The 21106-nt window shown below is 41.1% G+C and overlaps 2 protein-coding genes across 3 annotated transcripts; one reads left to right on the forward strand and one right to left on the reverse strand.

The window, feature by feature from the left end:
- Window positions 1–213: 213 nt before the first annotated feature.
- soat2 (sterol O-acyltransferase 2) lies at window positions 214–7764 on the forward strand. Of its 2 annotated transcripts, XM_027000709.2 has the most exons (16): window positions 214–600; window positions 2177–2333; window positions 2601–2647; window positions 2804–2952; window positions 3076–3126; window positions 3224–3331; window positions 3951–4233; window positions 5028–5103; window positions 5272–5356; window positions 5494–5539; window positions 5642–5771; window positions 6140–6237; window positions 6358–6456; window positions 6553–6688; window positions 6925–7070; window positions 7376–7764. In XM_027000709.2, exons 1-16 carry the CDS (start codon window positions 592–594, stop codon window positions 7427–7429), a joined length of 1674 nt encoding a protein of 557 aa, XP_026856510.2. In that variant the 5' UTR covers window positions 214–591; the 3' UTR covers window positions 7430–7764. The 2 variants fall into 2 exon arrangements, with proteins under 2 accessions (XP_026856510.2, XP_026856511.2); XM_027000710.2 differs by lacking the exon at window positions 2177–2333.
- A 4483-nt stretch (window positions 7765–12247) lies between these two features.
- On the reverse strand, window positions 12248–19612 carry igsf8 (immunoglobulin superfamily, member 8). Its single transcript, XM_027000700.3, has 6 exons — window positions 19158–19612; window positions 17210–17590; window positions 16649–17101; window positions 15595–16005; window positions 15048–15473; window positions 12248–14544 (listed from the first exon to the last, which is right to left on the reverse strand). The coding sequence occupies exons 1-6, from the start codon at window positions 19195–19197 to the stop codon at window positions 14411–14413; spliced, it is 1845 nt and encodes a 614-aa protein (XP_026856501.3). The 5' UTR covers window positions 19198–19612; the 3' UTR covers window positions 12248–14410.
- Window positions 19613–21106: the final 1494 nt, after the last annotated feature.

The following is a 21106-nucleotide window of genomic DNA, read 5'->3' on the forward strand; positions in this document are numbered from 1 at the left end:
CAGATAAAGGGCAATTAAAGTTACAATAAGGACACATTCAATGGCACTAAAGTCCACATATCAACAACAGAGTGAGGCTAGACTAAAACCAAACACCATGCACCCTGACCAACCTCCCTCATTCTGGGCTGTCCTTAATGGATACTGCAGATAAGGTTCTTAACAGAGTTCACATTTATATGCAGCACCCATTCCACCAAGCCTACTGATAGATAACATAATCAGGTCCTTGATCTCATCAGCATTTAATTCAAAATGCGCGATGATGGTCGAGAGAGATGGAACATAAGAAAGAGAGAGAGGGAAAGATAGAGGGAGAAGTTTGGCTGTAGCAAAAATCAGTATAGGGGAGTTCTGTCGCCCAAACTGATCAATAGGAGGGCGCACACTGGCCCAGGGCCTGAAACAAGACAACAGCTACACGATTGAGACAAGCTGGGACACAGGGCAGCACAAAGAGCAGTGAAACTTTGAGCAGAGGTACAGGAAGAGCAAAACACATGCGTATAGCTAGAAGATTCCAAGCAGAACCCACATGATCCTGGTACTCTGAAAGAAGGATGTGGATGCTTTGATCCTGAAAGAAGGTACATGTACAAGGTGAGTCTGAGTGTGTTTCAAAACAATTCAAGTTCAAAACTTTAGGTCTTAACTGGAGTTTATTTAACATTTGTGGCAAATCTCTTTGTCAGTCTTGCTGAAGACTGTTCTGCTCTGATTGAGAGAGTAGGTATTTGGTTCTTATACTGCTGTCTTAAAAGGCAGCAATTTCTTAGCATGGTGACTGAACAGTGATCTCCAACATTTTGTCTAGAAAAACCAAGAAAAACCAAATTGCGCTGCCAAGGCAGTATTCAGTATTTGTATTCTTACTCCAAATTAAAAATGGTTTGTCAGATTGTTTGATTGCACAACATAATCAGTGACCCAGAAAGCATGGATAAGTTTATACGTTATGATACTGGCAGTTGATTTACTTTTGGTTCACTGAATACTTATTTGTCATTATTATTAATGTAAATAGCAATCATAAATTAAAATTTGCAGAAAATTAACAGGTCATGTTATCCTTAATTAGATTTAGATACTTACAGATGTTGCAGAGTATGTATTGAAGAATTGTTTTTAATGTTTTCTCAGATCTGAAGTAAATGTTATATGGAGCACACATTTACAACACATAACAGTATCAAAGGAAATAGTTGGTTTCTCTTACAATTTATTTACACTTTAAATGCATATAGTTCATGAACTCTGAAAAGTATGGAGGTGATAAACAAATACAGTGGAATCAAAAGTAGGATGAATTCCTTTTAATATCAAGGCAGTAAAACTTTCCAAAGTGAAACACTATTCATATTGGTACTCAAGTATGGTAGTGAGGTGCTTCTACTTCATTATATTCAACCCTATGGTGTTTTAACTAGTACTAGTACTAGTACTATTTAATTACATTAAGCACCTTCCTCGATAATGTCTCTCAAACTATATAAAATAAAAATAAACATAAGCTCATTGGTCCTGGGTATATCTTGGAAAATTAAAAATAGGCTCCCCTCACAAATTTGAGGGGAGCAGAGAAAAGTTACTCTGTCAAAGACCTCTTTCATCTTTCTGTCAGTAACCCACTCATCAACATATCTATTTATTGTGGTGAAGTGGTGAATACTGCCACTAGATTTATTTTGGGAAATTAATGATAGAAATTGTAGAATCTGAATGACCTGTTCACACAGAGACAGCAGCACCAGAAACATGAGGGGAGTAACGAGGGGTTACTCTCAGTCAAAGACCTCTTTTTGTCAATATATCATGTTCTCTTAGTCATACATATCTATACGTTATCTTTGCAAGCAGTGAATGTACTCAAGCACAAGCTAATCTTTGTTTACATTGTCTAGTAACACAGGATTGAGAAAAAAAAACATGAGAGGTAACTTGAGATTAAACACATACATACACACACAGACACAAAGACAGACATACAGGTTTTACTTGGAGGATATATAATGTTTGGAGGAAATATAATGTATTTTTCTAGTTTTCAAGAGGGATATGCAACTACTGAAAGTAAAATCTATTTTATTCTATATTCTCTCTATATATGAAGGTAATTAATAGTCTGAATGTATTAATTTCTTTGAATTTATGCCTAATTACTTTTTCTTTAAACCAGTCTTCAAATTGGGCATCAGACCAGTTACATCCAAGTCATCCGGAAAGCAGAATAACCATGGCAACCAACAGCACAAACAGCAATGTGGTGCATCGCAGCAATGTCCAAGGATCCCACAGCAACCCTTCTCCCAGAGAGAATGGTTCTGTCAGACAGGGTGGGGGACTCTGGTCATGCTTCTTGAATCAGTGGTGCTTGCTGTTCTGGTTGTTTTTTGTGCATGCTATCTATTGCACTGACTGTCATCCAGTAGAGAGGGTGATTTTCAAGAAATCATTAAAACCTTTTTTTTTAAATTAGATCAAATCTCCTAAGACCGTGCAGTTTTGTTGTTATGGCCTGTAACCATGTGGCACAGGGGCAGCCACTCCTGAAAGGTCAGAGTCTTGAAGGTGCATTTGTTTATGTGTATGTAACCTTGTAGATGCCAATCACATAGAAGAAGCACAGCAGTTGGCAAGACATGTAGAGGTAAGAAACGCTTCCCATAATCAACACCTGTTCAAGATATTAGGCAGTGTCAATTAGCCAAACCAGTAACAATATCCTGCATTTGCCTTGAAAACAATGTCTTGCCAAAAAGCAATGACATCACTGTTTATTGCTACATCACTGTTCCCGGATCAGCGGATGAAGGCAGAGGTTACTGAGCAAGTCATGGCCCAGATGAGTGAAGTCTTGGAAAAGGCATTTACAGACTCACTGCAGTCCTTGTCCCAGAGCATATACTCAGGCACAGATCCCACACACTCGCATGCCAATGCGAATGTTAGGAGGTAAGAGCACGTTTTCTGGGTAATGGAGTCCTGTACACCATAGAAAGAAATGTACAGGTTGTTTTCCAGTTCCATAGCCTGTAGTACAAAATGATTGTGCTGAAAGAATGACTATGATTTCAGACACAGAATGGAGGATGGAAAGGTGTTTGTGGCCAGGCAGTCCATACTTGAGTAAGTGTAAATAGAAATAAAATGAATCAAAGCTGATCATTTAACAAAGTTCCAAAAGTATGATGAACTTTCTCTCTCCCTCTCCATCTCTCTCTAGTGAGCTGTTTGAGATCAGCCACATTAGGACCATCTACCACATGTTTATTGCTGCTCTATTCCTCTTCATCATCAGCACACTGACAGTGGACTACATTGACCAGGGAAGGTGTGTGTCATACCTCATCTAAACCTTCTCACATAGAAAGCAAAGCTTTTGCAGAAATAATAGGCTTGCTCGAATCCCAGCTGCAGTGTGCAGACCGATCGTCGCCTGTTTCTGTATGGTGCATGCTGGTTAGGTTTTTTTGTCTAACCTACATCGATGCCACTGGCACGTTATAGTGACATAAGACATTATAATCTCGTGAGAGAGACGCGGTTGCAGGTTTCAGACTGGGTGCCTGTCACTCTTCACCTAGGTACCCGAGCCGAGAGACAGCTTGATATGATAGAACTTAATCCATATTTGCCAAAATCTCTGCCAACAAACATGTACCCACAAACTGCAGTTAATACAGCATGTATGCTATTAAAATATCTAGCGTGTGGATATTATGGGGAATTTACATTTTATAGTCTTCAAAGAAACGTTATATATTTGTATGAATCCTATGAGAGCTAGCGTCTCATGTGGGTTGCGGCAGGTAACAGCTCCTCCGCCAACTACAGACAGCTACTCTCACTGACCACCAAAGTGAGACGCAGCTTATCTCGAACAAGCCTATTGACTGTTATACCACATGTTCAGCATGTTAAGCTAACTACTTGCTGTGTCCCTATTTCAGGCTTGTTCTGGAATTTGACTTGTTCTTCTACGCCTTTGGCCAGCTGGGCACTGTCATTTGGGCCTGGACCATCATGTTTGCCTACACCCTCCTTGTACTATATTATATTCTCAGCCAGTGGGGCCACCTGTACCACCACAGTCAGTGGAAGATGACAGTTTCAGTCACCTCAGCTGTAGCACTGCTGATGGCCCAGATAGGCATGCTGGGATACTTCCCCGTGCATGTGGTCCTGCTCTACCAGCTTCCACCAGCATCGTGCATCATCGTCATTCTTGAGCAGGTGAAGAGACAGCAGAAAGCTGTCCCACTTAGAATCACAGGTTTTGTTAGACATGTTAGACATGCTTCAGCTGTGTAGGGTAATGCATGTCTTCAACATTTACCTTAAAGAACATTATATGGCAGACTGACTTCAGCTCAACCTAGTTACCTTATCAGTTAGCCAAGACCCTGTGATAATGCCCCACTGCTTGTCATCATGCCTAGTATCCACACTGGGCCATTGTATTCCATTTACTGCCAGTCCAAAGTCTAAAGTCTTTGGTCCCAAAACACAAATGTGGAACACTCATATAATGTTCTTGAACGTGAATGTGATAGTGATGTTCTGATTCCTGATTGATTTAGGGTTAGTAGGTCTGAAACAAAATTGTACTAAAGTTCTCTTTAGAAGAACCAGGTGTCCCTAAGGATTAAGAAAGTGGAAAGCAGATAGATTTGTACACTGGGATAAACAAACCACAAGCCTTGTTGTGTAATCATGGCCATTAATCAGGTGCCTACTATCTGAAGCATCAAAGATTTGATGGCTTTTAAAATTAGCTTGAGGACTAAAACTGTAGCACACATTGTCTGTGGTTCATTTCCGGTCACAGTCATCTATGTTGGTTGTTAATTTTCCATAGTATTCTAGTGAACCTACAGAAAACAGAAAGATTGTGTTGAACTGTGTATTGTGCTATCCAGAATTATTGGTAATAGGGTGGACCATAATTCCAGTAATTAGTTCAATTAGATAAACAACATTTGATCAAGACTTTGATAGATCTGGCCTTAATTGATGCTGTTCAATAGATCCGATTCCTGATGAAGAGTTATTCCTTTATCCGTGAGACAGTGGTGATGGTCCTCAGAGCCAAACCTGAGAAAGGTAACTGGGTTTACTTACCTAATGCTTATTTTGACTAAAATGGGTATGATAATTGGAAAGCCCACTGTAGATCAGTTTTCTAGAGCTAAGCTAGGGCTGCATAAATGCTGGTTCAGGAGCTCAACACACAACTATGACTGAATCCTTAATTATATGTGTGTTACCCAGGTAATGCTTTCAGGTTCCCTACTCTATCCAGCTATCTATACTTCCTATTTTGCCCAACTTTGATCTACAGGGAGACTTACCCACGGTAAACCTGACTCTTTAAAATCATTAGATCATTCTGCTAACTGAATCTTACATCTAAATACTACTAGTATTATGGATTTTTATAGTGAAAAGATAATGTAAATAATGCATTGGTGTTCTTTCCCTCCCTTTAACAAGAAATCCTTATATCAGATGGAACTATGTGAGGATGAATTTTGCAAAGGTAAGACTGAGATTTGATCTTGCTCCTGTTGTATCTATTAACTATATTCTCACTGAATAATTACTTTGATTTGGACTTTTTGACCACTCTTTCTTGCTGTAGATTTTTGGCTGTCTGTTTTACCTGTACTTCATCCTGGTGCGCCTGTGCATCCCTGTGTTTATGAATGACAAGAATCTGCCATTCAGCACACGCACTCTGGTTCTGGCTATGTTCCACTCCACCTTACCAGGTACATACTTCTTTATAAGATATCCCACAGTAAAAAATGTATATGTAATTCTCTTTTTAGGAAGATGATCACATGTTTAGCCTGTCAAGAACACTTTTCAGCCATGCAGTGGAGAAGACAAGCGTTTTTAAAGTAATCTGGAGAGCTGTATTAGGGGAACTATTGCTCAAGCAATCTGAGTGTGTTTGCTCTGTGTGTAACTATTTGTCTGTTCAAAGTTCTGTAACCTTTAAAATATACTGAGATAGTATCCTTTAACAATGTCTCAAACACTGTTGAAGCATCTATGTATGTTTTTGGTTGTTGTCTTTTTTTTTGTGTGTGTGTGTGTGTGTGTGTGTGTGTGTGTGTGTCGTATGCTCTATAAGGTATGCTGATGCTTCTGCTGGTATTCTTTGCCTTTCTGCACTGCTGGCTTAATGCCTTTGCTGAGATTATGCGGTTTGCTGACCGGATGTTCTACAAGGTGACATCTTTTTCTGTCTAACTCTCTCTCTTTTGGTGCCCATCCATCAGAAACATATTTGCACGCCTGAATAAAAAAAAAAAGTCAAAATAACTATCACCAACATATTCTTTCCTCTAGGACTGGTGGAACTCCACCTCATTTGCTAACTACTACCGCACTTGGAATATTGTTGTGCACGACTGGCTTTATTATTATGCTTACCGAGATTTCCTCTGGGTAAGACACTGAATTATAGCTGCTCTAGAATTCTCTAGTTCATCTATTTTGTTTATCTGATCTTTGACCCCTCCTCCCTGCTCTCCTCCCCCTCAGCTGTCGGGCCACCGATTCCGTTCCGTGGCCACGCTGTCTGTGTTTGCGGTGTCAGCTTTTGTCCATGAATATGCTATAACCATGAGCTTTGGATTCTTCTATCCTGTGATGTTCTGTCTGTTTGCTGTCATTGGAGGTAGGAAAAAACCAGTGAACTACTCCAGAAATGTGTGCATTCCCCACTGACTTAATGCATACATTCTTTCAACATTTTTAAACAGTGTTTAATTAATGAGAATCAAACATTCCATTGGGAATCATGCATCACATAAAATATTTGTATTTAGACTGCCAGTTTTTTTTTAAGTATCATGAGTCATGTTCCCTAGACACACTAAAGAAGAAAATCTTGTGTTGTGTGTATGCCAATAGTGGTGTTCAACTTCACCCTGAACGACAAGCTCCAGAGCCCTGTGTGGAACATCATCATGTGGATATGTCTGTTCATTGGCCAAGGAGTGCAGGTGTGCCTCTACTGCCTGGAGTGGTATGCCCAAGTGCATTGCCCACGTACTGGGGTAAGATTCCTCAACCACCATGCTGCGATTCTCCTCCTCAGTCTACCATTCACAGCATGCTTCAGGTGTCAGAGCACACTGTATGGGCACATATCTGGATTATGTTTTAACTCCAAAAACAAACAAACAACAACCCAAAACAGGAGACTACTGTAAGTAGATGGTAATCTTCCAAACAGTTAAACTAAAAACAACTTCCAACACTTGGTGGGGCTAGAGGAACAGTTTGAACTGAGCTCATACAACATTCTGATCTCTATAGTTGAGTGCAAATCTTTTTCTTTTTCTTGTTTTTTTGGATACAGACCAGTTTCTGGGAGTTCATAACACCAAGATCGTGGACATGTAGCTATAAGTAATTACAACAAATGCTACACTATGGAGTTTTTGGGTATGATATCTGCTAATGAAGTGTGATATCTGCAGTAGCACAAGGCAACATATCACCAATACCATCATCATCGTCGTCATCAGAGATGCTCTTCTCATTTAGAAATCAGGTTTCTGTGTGGATATATCACACCATTTGTTTTATTGATCTGGCATGTGTGGGAATGTGTGGGAAAACAGGCCAAGTGATTCATCAGTATCATCAGTTAGATACGCTTTAAAGTTTGCTCTTGAGACCGATGAAAGAGGTGGTACAATGCTAAACTGTATTCTTAATTTATGTTCTTTTTGGTTTTTAGATCTAGCATTTTCTAGCTATACAGGTTTATCATCATTTAGTTTATTGATACATATTTATGTATAACTTTAAACAAATGAATTTTGAAGAGAGGCGTACAAATGTTTTGCTTCAATACCTACTGTATTCTTTTTGGATTGTTGTAAATATGTATATCTTGTGTGGTTATATCTGCCTCTCAAATAAAAGGTTAAGGGAAATACAGAGATAATAATTGTTCAATTTGCTTGATCTCAGCAGGAGTACTGATTTTTCATCAAATTACTTCTGCCTAAGAAACACTGATTTCCATTTGTCCTGTAAAAGAGAACAGACTGTTTAGTTGAGACTACATTTAATATACCATATAATATACATAGGAAACTGTATATTCTATTTTCACATTTCTCCAGTGCACCGGAAACTACATATATTTATGCTCCTAATAGCCCCAGTGCCTTCAGCCTTAAAGACACTTGGTACTGGTTCAGACTATGGTCCACATTTAGAACAGGGCAAGGGTCACTAAGGGATTACAATACTCATTGTAATTCCTAACCTGGCCTGCAGGGTGTGCACGGCATTAATCCGTTCAAGGTTGATTTCCACGTCTAAAAGGTGGGTCATGGGACAGGTGAGCTGAGCTGAAGCTCCAGATGTCTTACCAGCATTTCTCTTGGAGTGCAGTGTCATAGTCACCTGCTGCAGATTTTGTGTTGCTAAACCACCTATAATCCCAGATAAGAACAGAATGCATCGACAACTGAATTTACGGAATTAATAATATTAATAAATAATAGTAATAAAAATGAATTAAATATTTGATCTTATTTTTACACAATATCTTGCAGGTGACTGAGTATTAGATTAATTAATTGGTTTATTATGAAAGGAGAAAGTTGCTTTAAAATTAACACGATATAGTGAGAAATCAGTGACACTACAAAATTATTTCCATGAATAAATAATGCTGTCCTTAATATAAGCAGAATATAATGTGTTTAAACAAATATAACAAAATATAATAGAACATGTTTAAATGTTTACCTACATGAACCTACATGTCCAGTGTTTACTACCTGGGCATATGCTGGTAAGTGGTATTAGATAAAGGTGACAGTGGATGGCCAGGGCTGAGCATGCCTACTGCAGGCCACTGCCTCCAGTTAAGACTGAGGATGAGAGCCCAGTGCAGCATGAAGAGCAATGATAAAAATGGTAGTGGAATATTATTCTTGCATGTATATGGGACTGCCAATTGTAAACTATAGTCTTTTCACATCTGTAAGGGAAGTGAGCAGGGGAAAATGCACTTTGACTAACATAACATTGACATCATATGTTTTTACAGTTCAGACTTGCAGGCTTTCTTCCTGACCTGCTGGAAAAGGTAAGTAATCTGGGTGATGCATGTTCTACGTTTCTTGTTAATGGAAACTTGTTTTGCACTCCATCTCCTTGTTGCATGTTGAAAGTAACCTGCTCTCTGTTGATAACATTATATATCTTAAATGGCTTTTCCATTTCACATGTCTTGGGCTGGCTGGAATTGAGCATCCAGTGTCTTTCTATGTTAAAGTTAATAAATGATAGTGAGCAGGCCTAGAGAAATAGTCTTATCTAGAAAACTCGATAAAGAAAAGACCGATCACTTTGCCATAATGTTTTTTTGCTTAACACAAACACAAAGTAACCTCCCCTACTGGACTTTCTGCAGTGCAACATGCATTATAAATTGCTGAAAGAGACAGACAAACCACTGGATAAGATCTTTAGCCAGGTAGTAGAGTTTAGGAGAATGGTTCTGTGCACCATTGCTTGGTACAGAAGCCTGAGGTTAATTCTTTGAGATCCGACATTGATAACATGCTTAATGGCTCTCATCTTGGTTTGGATCAGTCTCTCTCCCTCTTCCTCCATACTTTCTGAATAACTTTCCACGAAGTCCATCAAAACTATGGATTTAGTTGGCTTAATGTTAATAATTTTCTCTGGTTTGTGGTTGAGTACAGATTCTTTTTGAATTTTTGGCTCTGACTGATCCTCAGCTGCTTTCTTGAAAGACCTCATCATAGAAGACTTCAACTGGAAAGGGAGAGGAACATGGCAAGAAAGTTGAGGCATGGGAATGGGAGACTGACGTAGATACTCCTGGACTGTTTTCTGGACTGTTTTCTCTGTCTGTGCTATATTCAAGCGCATCTCTTGTAGATTCCTAATGGTCAGCTGCATGTTGCACACTTGCCTCTTGCCCATCTCATGAATGCTTTTGAACTGGTTGAACAGAATGGCAAGAGAGTTCTTCTGGCTTTCTGCATCTCTATCTTCTTGGAACACCAGTAGGCTTCCCCCTGAATCCCTCACAGTTTGGTCCCATTTCTGGATCTCTTTACTTATTGCTCTCATTGTGTCTCCGGGTGACCCTTTTGCACCATCCCAGGAAGCTTTCTGTCAGCAAATGGTATTTCCATAATTTCATCAGTGAACTTTTCTTAAATATTATTCACCATCTTGTGGAAACAGTCTCTGAGGGTATACTGTAGAGTGCAGTACAGTTGTATTATATGATCATAATTCAGTTTCCCCCTCTGCTCTTTCAGGACTGTCAGCTGCTCCTTGTTCTCATGTAGTGTTTCCAATCAAATATCTATAAAGTTTAGTACTAGTACTTTGTTTTGGGAAAACTTGACCTGAGTTGGCAGAGCTAATTGTTTTTCACTTGGTCTAGGTTCATCTCTCTTTTTGCCCATGAACAACTACTGCTTGTGGTCTTAACACTGTAGTTTTTTGCACTTTTGACATTTGTATCTGATGAATTTGAAACAAAAGCTCATCATTTTGCTTTTTCATGCATGCCGCCATCTCCTCTTCCAGCTTGGAGATCCTCATCTGAGGACTGGTCACCAAGTATCACCCCTGCCAGAAATTTGTCCACTGAGGGTGGCTGAAGTTCCTTTGATCGTTCTTACATCTACTTCATGTTCCCTCCACCATCGCCAATTGCCGCTTGTCTGAGCAGAAAATAAACATATTTCACCAGCATTCTTTCATCAACAGTTTTACCGTGCAGCAAAATGTCATTGTAAAAATTTTTATATCTCCATTAAACACAAAAAATAAAGTTAAGGTCTATAGCCTAAATAATCAGACTGGGTTTCCAAAAAGCATAGTCACACTATCACACTGAACACATTCTCTAAGATGATCTTAACACTATGATGCTTTTGGGAAACGGTTTCCAATTTGGTTTGAAATACCATAGGGTTATATGGCATACAATTTTAGGAGCCATTTTAAAAACTGTGTCAGAACTGAACACAGACATGAGGTTGAACATGAGCCTTCATTTTTTTAAAAAAACTTACGTGCTCTCTCCTTTGTTTTCAAAGAGACTCTGACCAAAACAACAACAACAACAACAACATACAGTCTACTGACACAATTCGTGTCAAACATGTTTTTTTTTCTTCCATGTTCTCAATCCATTCTGTGTTGACCATGTGCTTAAAGTCCTATGTATTTTTATTATAGTCTTGTAGTGAGTCCTCTGTCTGGAGTATAGCAGGCCGTTAGCAACAATTTAGTCAAGCGCCAAACGAAAGACACATTTACTGACAATACGGGAGTCAGCCTACGCAAAACCATAATTTGACTGTTTAAATTCAAATGTTTATTCAAAAGGATTACGTCACTCACGAGTGTCATTGAGCCACTCGAGCAGCGAGCGAATATCTGCCTCTCTCTAAACTACTTTGGTCAAAAACATATTCATTTTGACCAACTGCTCCGTTAAAAACGACGGTAATTCCTCGCCGTCAGAGTCCCAGAGTAAACGCCCGCTCCCAAGCAGCGTGCAGTAAGCGGCATCCCCTCCGTCCGCCACTTATTATTTAATACTCCGTCTACAGCTAGAGGAGTACATGTTAGACACGCTGAAATTTCTCGAATAACCTTCCTCACTGAAACAGACGTTAACCTACAAATGCAATTAATCAACACTGTAGGAGGTCAGCATGTGTCTCAGTAATTAAACATTGTAGGTCAATGTGTATTTCAGTTAGATTACGAGGAAGTAACAACTTTTGGTAACCATAACCTGCCTGTTGTATTGCAACAATAAAGTTTGAACTCAAAACGAACTTGCTGAATTTCAGAATACTATGGAAAATAGTTTAAAAATAGAGAAAAGGTAACAGCAAGACTTCCGGTAGTCGCAAGAAGTATATCATATAGGCTAGCAACATTATCCCGCATTTATCGTCATACCAACAGATTCGTGCTAACCACCCCCTCCCGCTCCAAATGTATCTGATTGAGGGGGAAACAGAAACACGTTTACTATTTTTAAATCTAAACCAGCATTTTAATCAGTATCTGTTTCTTAATAGCGTCAAAAACCGAGATGCCCGTATCGTGTATGACGGTGAAACGACATCTCAAAACGCACGTACTTGAACATTATATGGCTACCATTTCGCAGAATAGTAGCTTCTTTAATTAATTTAGACCCTTTAATTATTTTATCTCGTTTTTATTGATTTCTTATGATCCTGAAGCACAATAACAGTACACGCAGACAGTAATATAAACAGTTCACTGTCAATATTTGCAAAACTCAGTGGATCATGTCCTTTTAAAATATATATTCACAGCACATAGCTTTGAAAGCGTAAACATTGGCAGTGTAATAATTAAGAATTCACATGATCACAGGAAAGCACAGTATGGCATAAAACTGTGGTTATGTGGTTTCAGGTTCCATTAAAATCAATCATTTTAAGTATATTTGAATACCATGCAGATTCATTAGCTTGCTAGGACTCCAAGACAGATCAGAAACACACAGTAAGAATATTGGTACAGGGATGAGGGAGAAAAACGGCCACCGAGCTGCACGGAACAGCTGGACGAATCCAGCACAGTCTGGTGAAGGATTAAAGGCCAGCGAATATTGCGTTCCTCTCATTGATTTGGTCATTCCGGTTTAGGTCACACAATGCTGCTGCACAAGAGGATAAATCCTCTCTTGCAAGCTAAATGCTGTAAATGACTACAGAAGGGCAAATGTCCACCCCCCCCCTCCTTGTAACGTACTCCATTATGAACTAGAACGCAGCTAGGCAGTAAGCCTTATCAATCAATCAATCAATCAATCAATCAATCAATCAATCATTCTTAACGCAATCTAATGAATTACGGTGACGCTGCAGAGAACTGAAGAGCTGCGTGTAGGTTCCTACCGCTCTTACGCCCACACAAGCTCTCATTCTTTTCCTTTTTTAATTTAAGATACAGAACTGTGGGCAAAGCCACATGCAAAGTCCAGGTGCAATGTAAAGCAATAAGAAGGATGCACCGGGCACTACCCACCTGCACAACACTGGGCCTTATTTCACAGACTATACAATAAAAGAATAAATTCCCTCCCTAAAATTACATCCATTTCACATAAAAAAAAAGCAATAGCATTGAAATATTGGCAAAAAATATACACACCTACAAAAAAAAAAACCCCATCTTGCCAGCAGTTTGCAAAGCAAAAAAAAAACAACAAAAAAAAACAAACAAAAACATTTTTAAGGAACTCTTTGGTCCTTGTCCCCACAGGCTTGGTTGAATCTTGGCATCTGTTTATGTCAGTCTCTGTTGGCTCTGCTGTGCTGGGGAGCAACAGCAGTCTTAAGTAGGGTCCCTGCATTTTAATCTGTCTGCTGACAGCCTAAGTGATGTTTACATACCAATGCTCCTTCAACACGGTGTGAGGGAGGCAGCCAACAGCATTTTAAAACTAGAATGTTCATGTCATGAGCAGTGCACCTTATAATAATGCAGTCAACATTCATTCCAGATGAGTTTATTTCACAGCAAGGAGTTGAAAGCTCTATGTCTACAACTCAAACTCTCCCTTGTTTTTCTTCTTTAAATGGTTCTAACTTCATTTCTACACAATAGGGTAGCCACACATATAGTATTTAGTCTATTGAACCCACTCAAAATGAGTTTGTAGCATAAAGGGCTTGCCTGATTACTGGACAGAGTGCAGGAACAGTGTGTGGGCAGACCATGGCTAAGCACCTGGAAGGGCTTAATTTTAAATCTGCAGGATTCAGTGCAACAGTCTGGGTGGTTCCACTTTTCCATAAATACCATTAAAAACAATGGTAAAACGCTAATGCCATGCATTAGACCTCCAAGTAAAGGTTTCTCACACTAAAACCAGGATTTCATTAACATATCAGAGCACATAACAGTAAACACACACACACACAAAAAATCTATTGTAAAGTGGTTCATCCTTGGGCAGGGGGACTGAAGAAAAATAAAAACTACAAAAAGGTGAATTTGGCCATCTGTGTGTCCTGTAAGAGCTTAAATGTATGTAACCTTAAAAGTTAGGCCAACAGAAACTGAGTGAAAGTGAGTTACTCTTCAACAGTCCAATGGGTGATTGCATGCGTAAAATAGCACGAAAGAGCTGTCTCGCGCTTCCAGTCAGGCATCAGGAGTGAAATGCTGCAATGTAATTGTCTCTTCACTGTACACTTATAGCTCAAGCCTGCCAGCATGAATCAGTATTCTTCATTCCTCCATCAAGTACACAAATATATACTCTCTCTGACTTGTGTCATTTGTTCAGCTCCCAGTAAGATCTGCAGGGACATAGGTCAAATTCCTACTTCTTTATTCGGGAGCGCTGCCTGGCCAGTCGCTTCATGAAGCAGCACGTTACCGTGGCAATGATGAACACTCCAATAAACAGGGCACAGGATACTCCAATCACCAGCGGTATAAGGAGGAGGTCAACAACTGGACAGAAAGGGAGAGAAAATATACACATGTCAGTTCGTTACATGGGAGATCAGGCTACACCCAGAGATACTTTCCATTTGGCATGTCTGAATGTTCTCTGGAACTGAGTTAATCCAAAATGGTGCTGACAAAGAAGAAAAATTAGTTGGCTCATTGTGAGCAACATGCAAAAGCATCTTTGGTACTGCAATAAAAGCAACCAGCTGCAATTTTCCTTTATTTCTTTCAGGACACTACAGGGCCGCCATTTCCAGCCACCCTCCAGTGGAAAGCTGTGTTAGCAAAACAACATTCAATGGTCTACAAAGCTTCTGAGAAACTAAACCCAGATCTAGAAATTCAGATATTCAACCAACAGTGGAACTGGAAGTGGAAGCAACAAAGAGACCAACTAAAAATACAAATGTGGCAGAAAAAGGGGAAGAACAAAGAGGAAGAATGATTTCAGTTGTCATTAGTGCACATGAAATTGATCATTGACCACGTTTATCTGAGTTTACCTCGTGCATACAGGTAAACGTGCACTGTGGATGACACTGCCTGGGCACCCGTGTTGTACCATCGTCCGTGGGGGTCCTGTGCCCACACCTCTGCCTGGCACAGGTAATGGCCTTGGTCATCTTCATGTGCTGAAAAGACCCTTAGCCTGTAGACACTGGCAGAGATTCGGTCGATGCTCAAATCACTTCCATTATTGTAGATATGAGCCATTCCATCATAGGTCAGAGTTGCTAGAAGACTGCCTTTTGATTCTACCGGGGGTGTGTCCCCTTTCCCGTCAGACTCCACCTTCTTTTGCAGCCATCGCACTTCCACCTGGTTGGGGCCCATGGTCACCACAGAGACGTTACACAACAAGGTGACAGTGCTGCCACGCTTTGGGATCACTTGATGTGGCATCTTGATAGTGGCAGACACGCTGTGCTCTGAAATCAGAAAAAAAACAAAACAAAAAGCTTGGCACTCGAGCTCCACCCCTACATCTATGAAATACTCAATTCAGGCATGTACAGTACAGAGGCAGAGCTTCCATCCACACCCACTTACCCTTAGTCCTAAGGCTGACCAATACACCTTCTGATCTCTGCGTGATGGTGGCGGGGCTGGATGCTCCCGGAGTGGGCCTGCCGGCATACACGCTTACTGCGCAGCGGTAGGTGCCAGCATCGAGCGGGTGGACGGAGAAACGCCGCAGGGTGAACCTGCCCTCTGCCTCCTTCTCCATGCTGCCCCCACCTCCCTTGCTGGCATCGTCACCCCAGCTCACAACCCCATCAGGGTCCATCCGAGCCACCTCCACCTCCACGCCGCCTGCAGGGCCACGCCGCATCCACTGGACCAGCAGCGCGGAGCGGTTCCACCAGCCTGCGCCAGTCACCTGGCATGCCAGGCTGAGAGGAGAGCCGGGCTGCAGGGACACCTCGCCGGCCGGCTCCACAACCACAGCCAGCGTGCCCGCTGGGGGAAGCAACGGGCACTCAGTTACTCTATGGCCATAACACTAAAGAAATTATAGCATAGGAGTCACAGTTTGAAGTTTTGCTTAAATTTAATGGTGCACTGATCTTAGGAAAACTTGATTTGGGGATAAATCTGCTTACTTATTTTACAAGTTTTAGATAATCAGCTGCTTCTGGACATGCAACTCATTACATTTTCACCAAGTCAAATTTTGGGAACGTGGACCAGTGTCCCTCATTAGTATGTCCATTCTAAATGCCCCGATTCTCAAATTTTTTTTAGGCACTATTTAACCTGTATGGGGTCTAACTGCATATACACAACACTGACAACCATGGAACCAGAACTACAGAGCCAGGTCAACACACTTCAGCTTTAAAAAAATAAATAAATAAATAATAATAAAAAAAATATATAATCTCACTAGCTGAAGTGTGTGCATAAAGGAGCATTTTAAAACAGGAAGCATGAGCTTATCCAGTTCATTACGTTACCATCAAGCGCAACGCTTCCCATGGTTTGCACCTCTTAAAAAGATAAAACTGAATGTGCCTTTATTCCCACCATTAAAGTTTGAGCTTTGAGCAGTCCTGAATTACCCAAAATCACCAAAGATGATTTACGAGTCAGACCATCTGACCTAGAGGCTGTACAGAGAGGTTGCCCAGCTCCATGGTCCTCTGAGCAATGCGTTCCCACTGGTACGACGGATCCAAGATCCACTGCGCCGCCTCGCAGAAATACGATCCCGAATCCCCAGGCTCCAGGGCGCTCATCTTCAGCACATACATGTCTCTGCCTCCCTCTCCACTCCTCTTCTCCAAACCGATCTCACCGTCTGTGTACCGCTGCTGGTAAGAGTTGCCTCTACCCGGCACCACACGCAGCTCACGGTCGATGGACATGACCTCATGCAGGTTGTGGCCCGGAAAGCCGTAGCCCGTGCTGCTCCGCACCCCAAACGTGAGGGAGACGTGAGTGTGCTGCACAGTCATAACAGAGGTTGCACACATCAACTGAAGTCCCGCCCCCTCCGGGACAGGCTGGCCCGTTAGAACTCGTGTGTGGGTTATCAGCAACGTGTCCGGAATCACTGCATGAAACAGGCAAACAGGATAAGCAGGATGGATAAAACTAAATTCTTTTTTTGTTTTGGCCAGCATAAAATCATTATTTTCTGTTATGACTACCCATGAGCTACCTTTCACATCCACAGAGGCACTGTAGTTGCCTTGGTAACGCATGTCGGTGCTTGGCGTGTAACACTCATAGCGCCCCTGGTCGTCTGGGCGGAGCCTTTGAATCACCAGCCTGGCTTTGTCACCCGAGTCCCTTTCCACCCGGACCTCTCCTGACTGCACTCGTGCCTGGAAAGGGGCGTAGGGAAACTCCCTATCTCGTGTGGACACCACTCCAATCTGCTTTGCACCTGCATCCTCTCGGTAGAAGAACCACTCAAAATCCTGTGTCCGTGAACCCTCATAGCCTGAAACTGTGCATGGCAGCGATAGGGGGAACCCTGCCACACGGTACAGTGGGCCAGGTGGAAGGGTTACATCACGACACATAGCACAGTGGAACTCTATTCAAACATAAGAGAAAGACAACACAGGGGACAAAGTGAGGGAGGGCAGGAAAGAGAGAAAGAAATCATCCACCACTCTAATAAGTATCAGAGCTGTGCACCTTTACAAATTTACCACAACAATCAATAAATGGAGCAAAAAATTCCAATTGAACAATCGAACTGGCTTTCATGGGACAATCCATTAACAATCCCACAGACAGACAGAGTCAAAGTTAGCCATCATTACTGCTTAAAGAACAACAGTCAGAATCAAATAAATAAAAAGCACAAAATTACAGTGGGAGACTTAACATCAGCATGTAATTAATACATGCTCCTAGGACAATTACTGGTGTTAAAATTTCATTGAGCTCAGGGAATATTTAATCTAATAAACAAATATGAGAAGGCTGAAAAATGTTCCTCTGGAGAGAAAAAAAAAAACAAAAAACCACACAACACACTGTGTGGACCTCTTGTCTTTAAGGCATATTGCAGCATATATTATCAGTGTTTAGATGAGACTATGGTTCCTCATCTCAGACTTCTCCACACCAGGCCTTGTTTGCTGATGCCCACACCACTTATAGCACCCACTGCCCATCCAACACAAACCAAGCGTCCAGCTAAATAAAAGAGCTTTATCCAAGGACTAGGAAATGCTGTTATCAGCACTCTCATCTGGCTTATCTCAGTGTTTCTGGAATGTTATCCAACAACTACCCCTTCATGCAACTGCATAAACACGGCCAACGGTAGTAGTTCATTAATAACATGATCTCAGCTTTGAGGATGTTGATGGGCACGAATACCATGTAATGCTAGGCATATGTTCTGAGATCTAAATCATTATTTGAGTAATAGATGTTTCCATGAACTGAATATTTTCTGCCAAATGCACTTCCACTTACTCCTTCAGGATTTCCTTTGAAACAAAATGAAATTCTGAAAAGCCTTTCCTCTCGTTTTTCTTTACCTCTGACTCAGTTTTAGGCCTCCACACCTAAAATTATCCACAATGCAATTATTTCTCCTTATTTGGACAAGTACCTTAAACACACCTGCGCACACCTCAATTACGTGGTTGTTTGATTGCGTCGGTACACGCCTAACCTGAATCCACAAAACCGGAAAAACGACACAGGTGGATTTTATCGTGAGAGAAGTAGCTCCGCCACTCTAGATCATGATAACATGGGTCTGGGAACGTACTTCATGCCCATAACGCCATTATTAAAGCTTTTATTCAATAAGATGTGCTACGTTCAGACAAAATAGGACAATGTTCTCAAATCAAGTCTAACGCAACAAGCACAGCTACACACGGTATTGCCTAACGACGGATCTCTACAGACACAATTAAAAAGGGTTCCTGCATTACAGCTACACTCGCTTCCCTTGGCTAATATAAAGTAATATTGGAATCTAGCTAATTGTTTACCACTAACTGCTGTTAATCATGAGATCAATTTGCATGTGACTATAATGTTGATACCCCGGGCTAGGCAATAATCGAACTGTGCATGAAAGAAACATGGGTCCACAAGCATCGTTATATTGAAGACTTAAAAGGTGTACTCACCCCACAGAAAGGCGGCGAACACTATCCACCCCGCTTCCATCCCGTTTTAGTTGCCGGATTATAATCGAATGCCCATTCACAGCTAATTCATTTCATTCTGTAACTGGACACGCATAACAACTTGCTTGGTCTACACATTTGTCCCACGTTGAGCATTCAAATCCAAGTTATACGAGCCTAAATTAATTACAGCGGGAAAAAATAGCTAGCTAAATCTGGCTAATGTGTCGACTAGCAAGCTTGTTCAAAAAAACACCTATTTAACTGGCTTTCTTGTTCAATATCGTCTAAATATAGTCATGTCATGACACGCACCCATGTTTATGACCCACTACTACCAAAGCTGAAATATTCAGTTTGAGTCATACTACTGAAAAGCGAAGGATGCTAATGTATCAACGATGTCCCCCGTATCCACGCCAGCTTGTCACCCAGCTAGGACAGTGGGAGTGGTAACTGCGCGCACAAAGCTAGAAAAAAAGTTCTTCGCCCCATTGGTCTGCAAATGGTCTATGCTGCACTTAACCAATAGAAATCAAATGCAATGAAACAGTGTTGCATAAGTTTAAGTGGGCCGACCCCAGTTTTTTTCGCTGTGTTGCAGTCAATAGTATTGTCTGTCCAAGACCATCACAAACAGTCCTACGATATACCAAGCTACGTCCCGCCAAAATCCTCTGAACATTTTTGTAAAGACGCCAAAACATTAGAGAGGACGTTATTATAGGACGTTACTTTGCAGTAACGTTTGTGGAAAGTCCTTTTAAACATCATGCATGTTTTTATGTACCCATGATTATTATTTTTAATTAGGTTTCCTATTCATACGATTTAATTGTTTTTTAGTACACTATCTTCACAAAGGTTTTGGGATACTCTTAATCTTTGAACTCGAGTGTTTCATTCAATCATTAATTGCACCTAGACATATAGTCTGCCTTTGCAAACGTTTGTGAAAGAAAGGGCTGTCTTTGAGCTCACTGAAACTGAGCGTGGTACTGTAATAGAGTGCCATCGTTGCAACAACCCAGTTTGTGAAATTTTTAGATATTCCATGATCAGCTGTTATTGGTATTATTAAAAAGTGGAAGTGTTTAGGAACCATAGCAACTCAGCTAAGGGATAGGCCATGTAAAGTTACATAGCAAGGTTGTCGAGTGTTGAGGTAAAAGTTGCCAACAATACTGACTCAGTAACTGCAGAGTTCCAAACGTCCTCTGGCATTAACCTCAGCACAAAAACTGTGTGCTGGGAGTTTCATGGCATGGGTTTCCATGGCCGAACAGCTGCAGGCAAGCCTTACATCATCAAGCACAATGCCAAGTGTCGGGTGGAGTGGTGCAAAGCACGCCGCTGCTGGACTCTGGAGCAGGGGAAATGTGTTCTGTTGAGTGATGAATCTTGCTTCTCTATCTGGAAGAAGCATTGTATGTGCTTTAGACACGATTAATATTACATATTCTCTTTAAAGCTCTTTGCTGTTCTGCAATGGAACACATGAAAATTGAAGATAAAAAAAAAATTGTTTAATGTAAAGTATTTTTTTTCCATACACAGAAGAGTGAGACCATGTGAAAATCAGAACACAGCAGTAGAGAGAGCATGAACAAAAGCCATGCCTCAACTTATAGAAGTTCACAGCCAATGATTCCCCCAAGGACTGACCTTTTGGCTGGGGTCGTGGCCAGCATGCTAAAATTACTGGGCAACACGCTGGCCCACTCATACTAACACTGTTTCCCAGACGTTGAGAATTTAATTGTGGTGGTGGCGTTGCATGTGACTGATGTTCATGCAGAGACTTATGAAGTGTCGAGGAGGAGAGTGTAACCCAGGTTATTTTCTGTAGCTACAATTTACAGATGTCCCTTAAACATCTCACATGCGGTAGACGCTAGTTGCACATATAGAAACCCTCTAGACCACATTCAGTTAGCTAGTCCAGCGCA

Source organism: Electrophorus electricus, chromosome 7, assembly GCF_041902795.1.
Source record: "Electrophorus electricus isolate QZ-2024a chromosome 7, ASM4190279v1, whole genome shotgun sequence".
NCBI lineage: Eukaryota > Metazoa > Chordata > Actinopteri > Gymnotiformes > Gymnotidae > Electrophorus > Electrophorus electricus.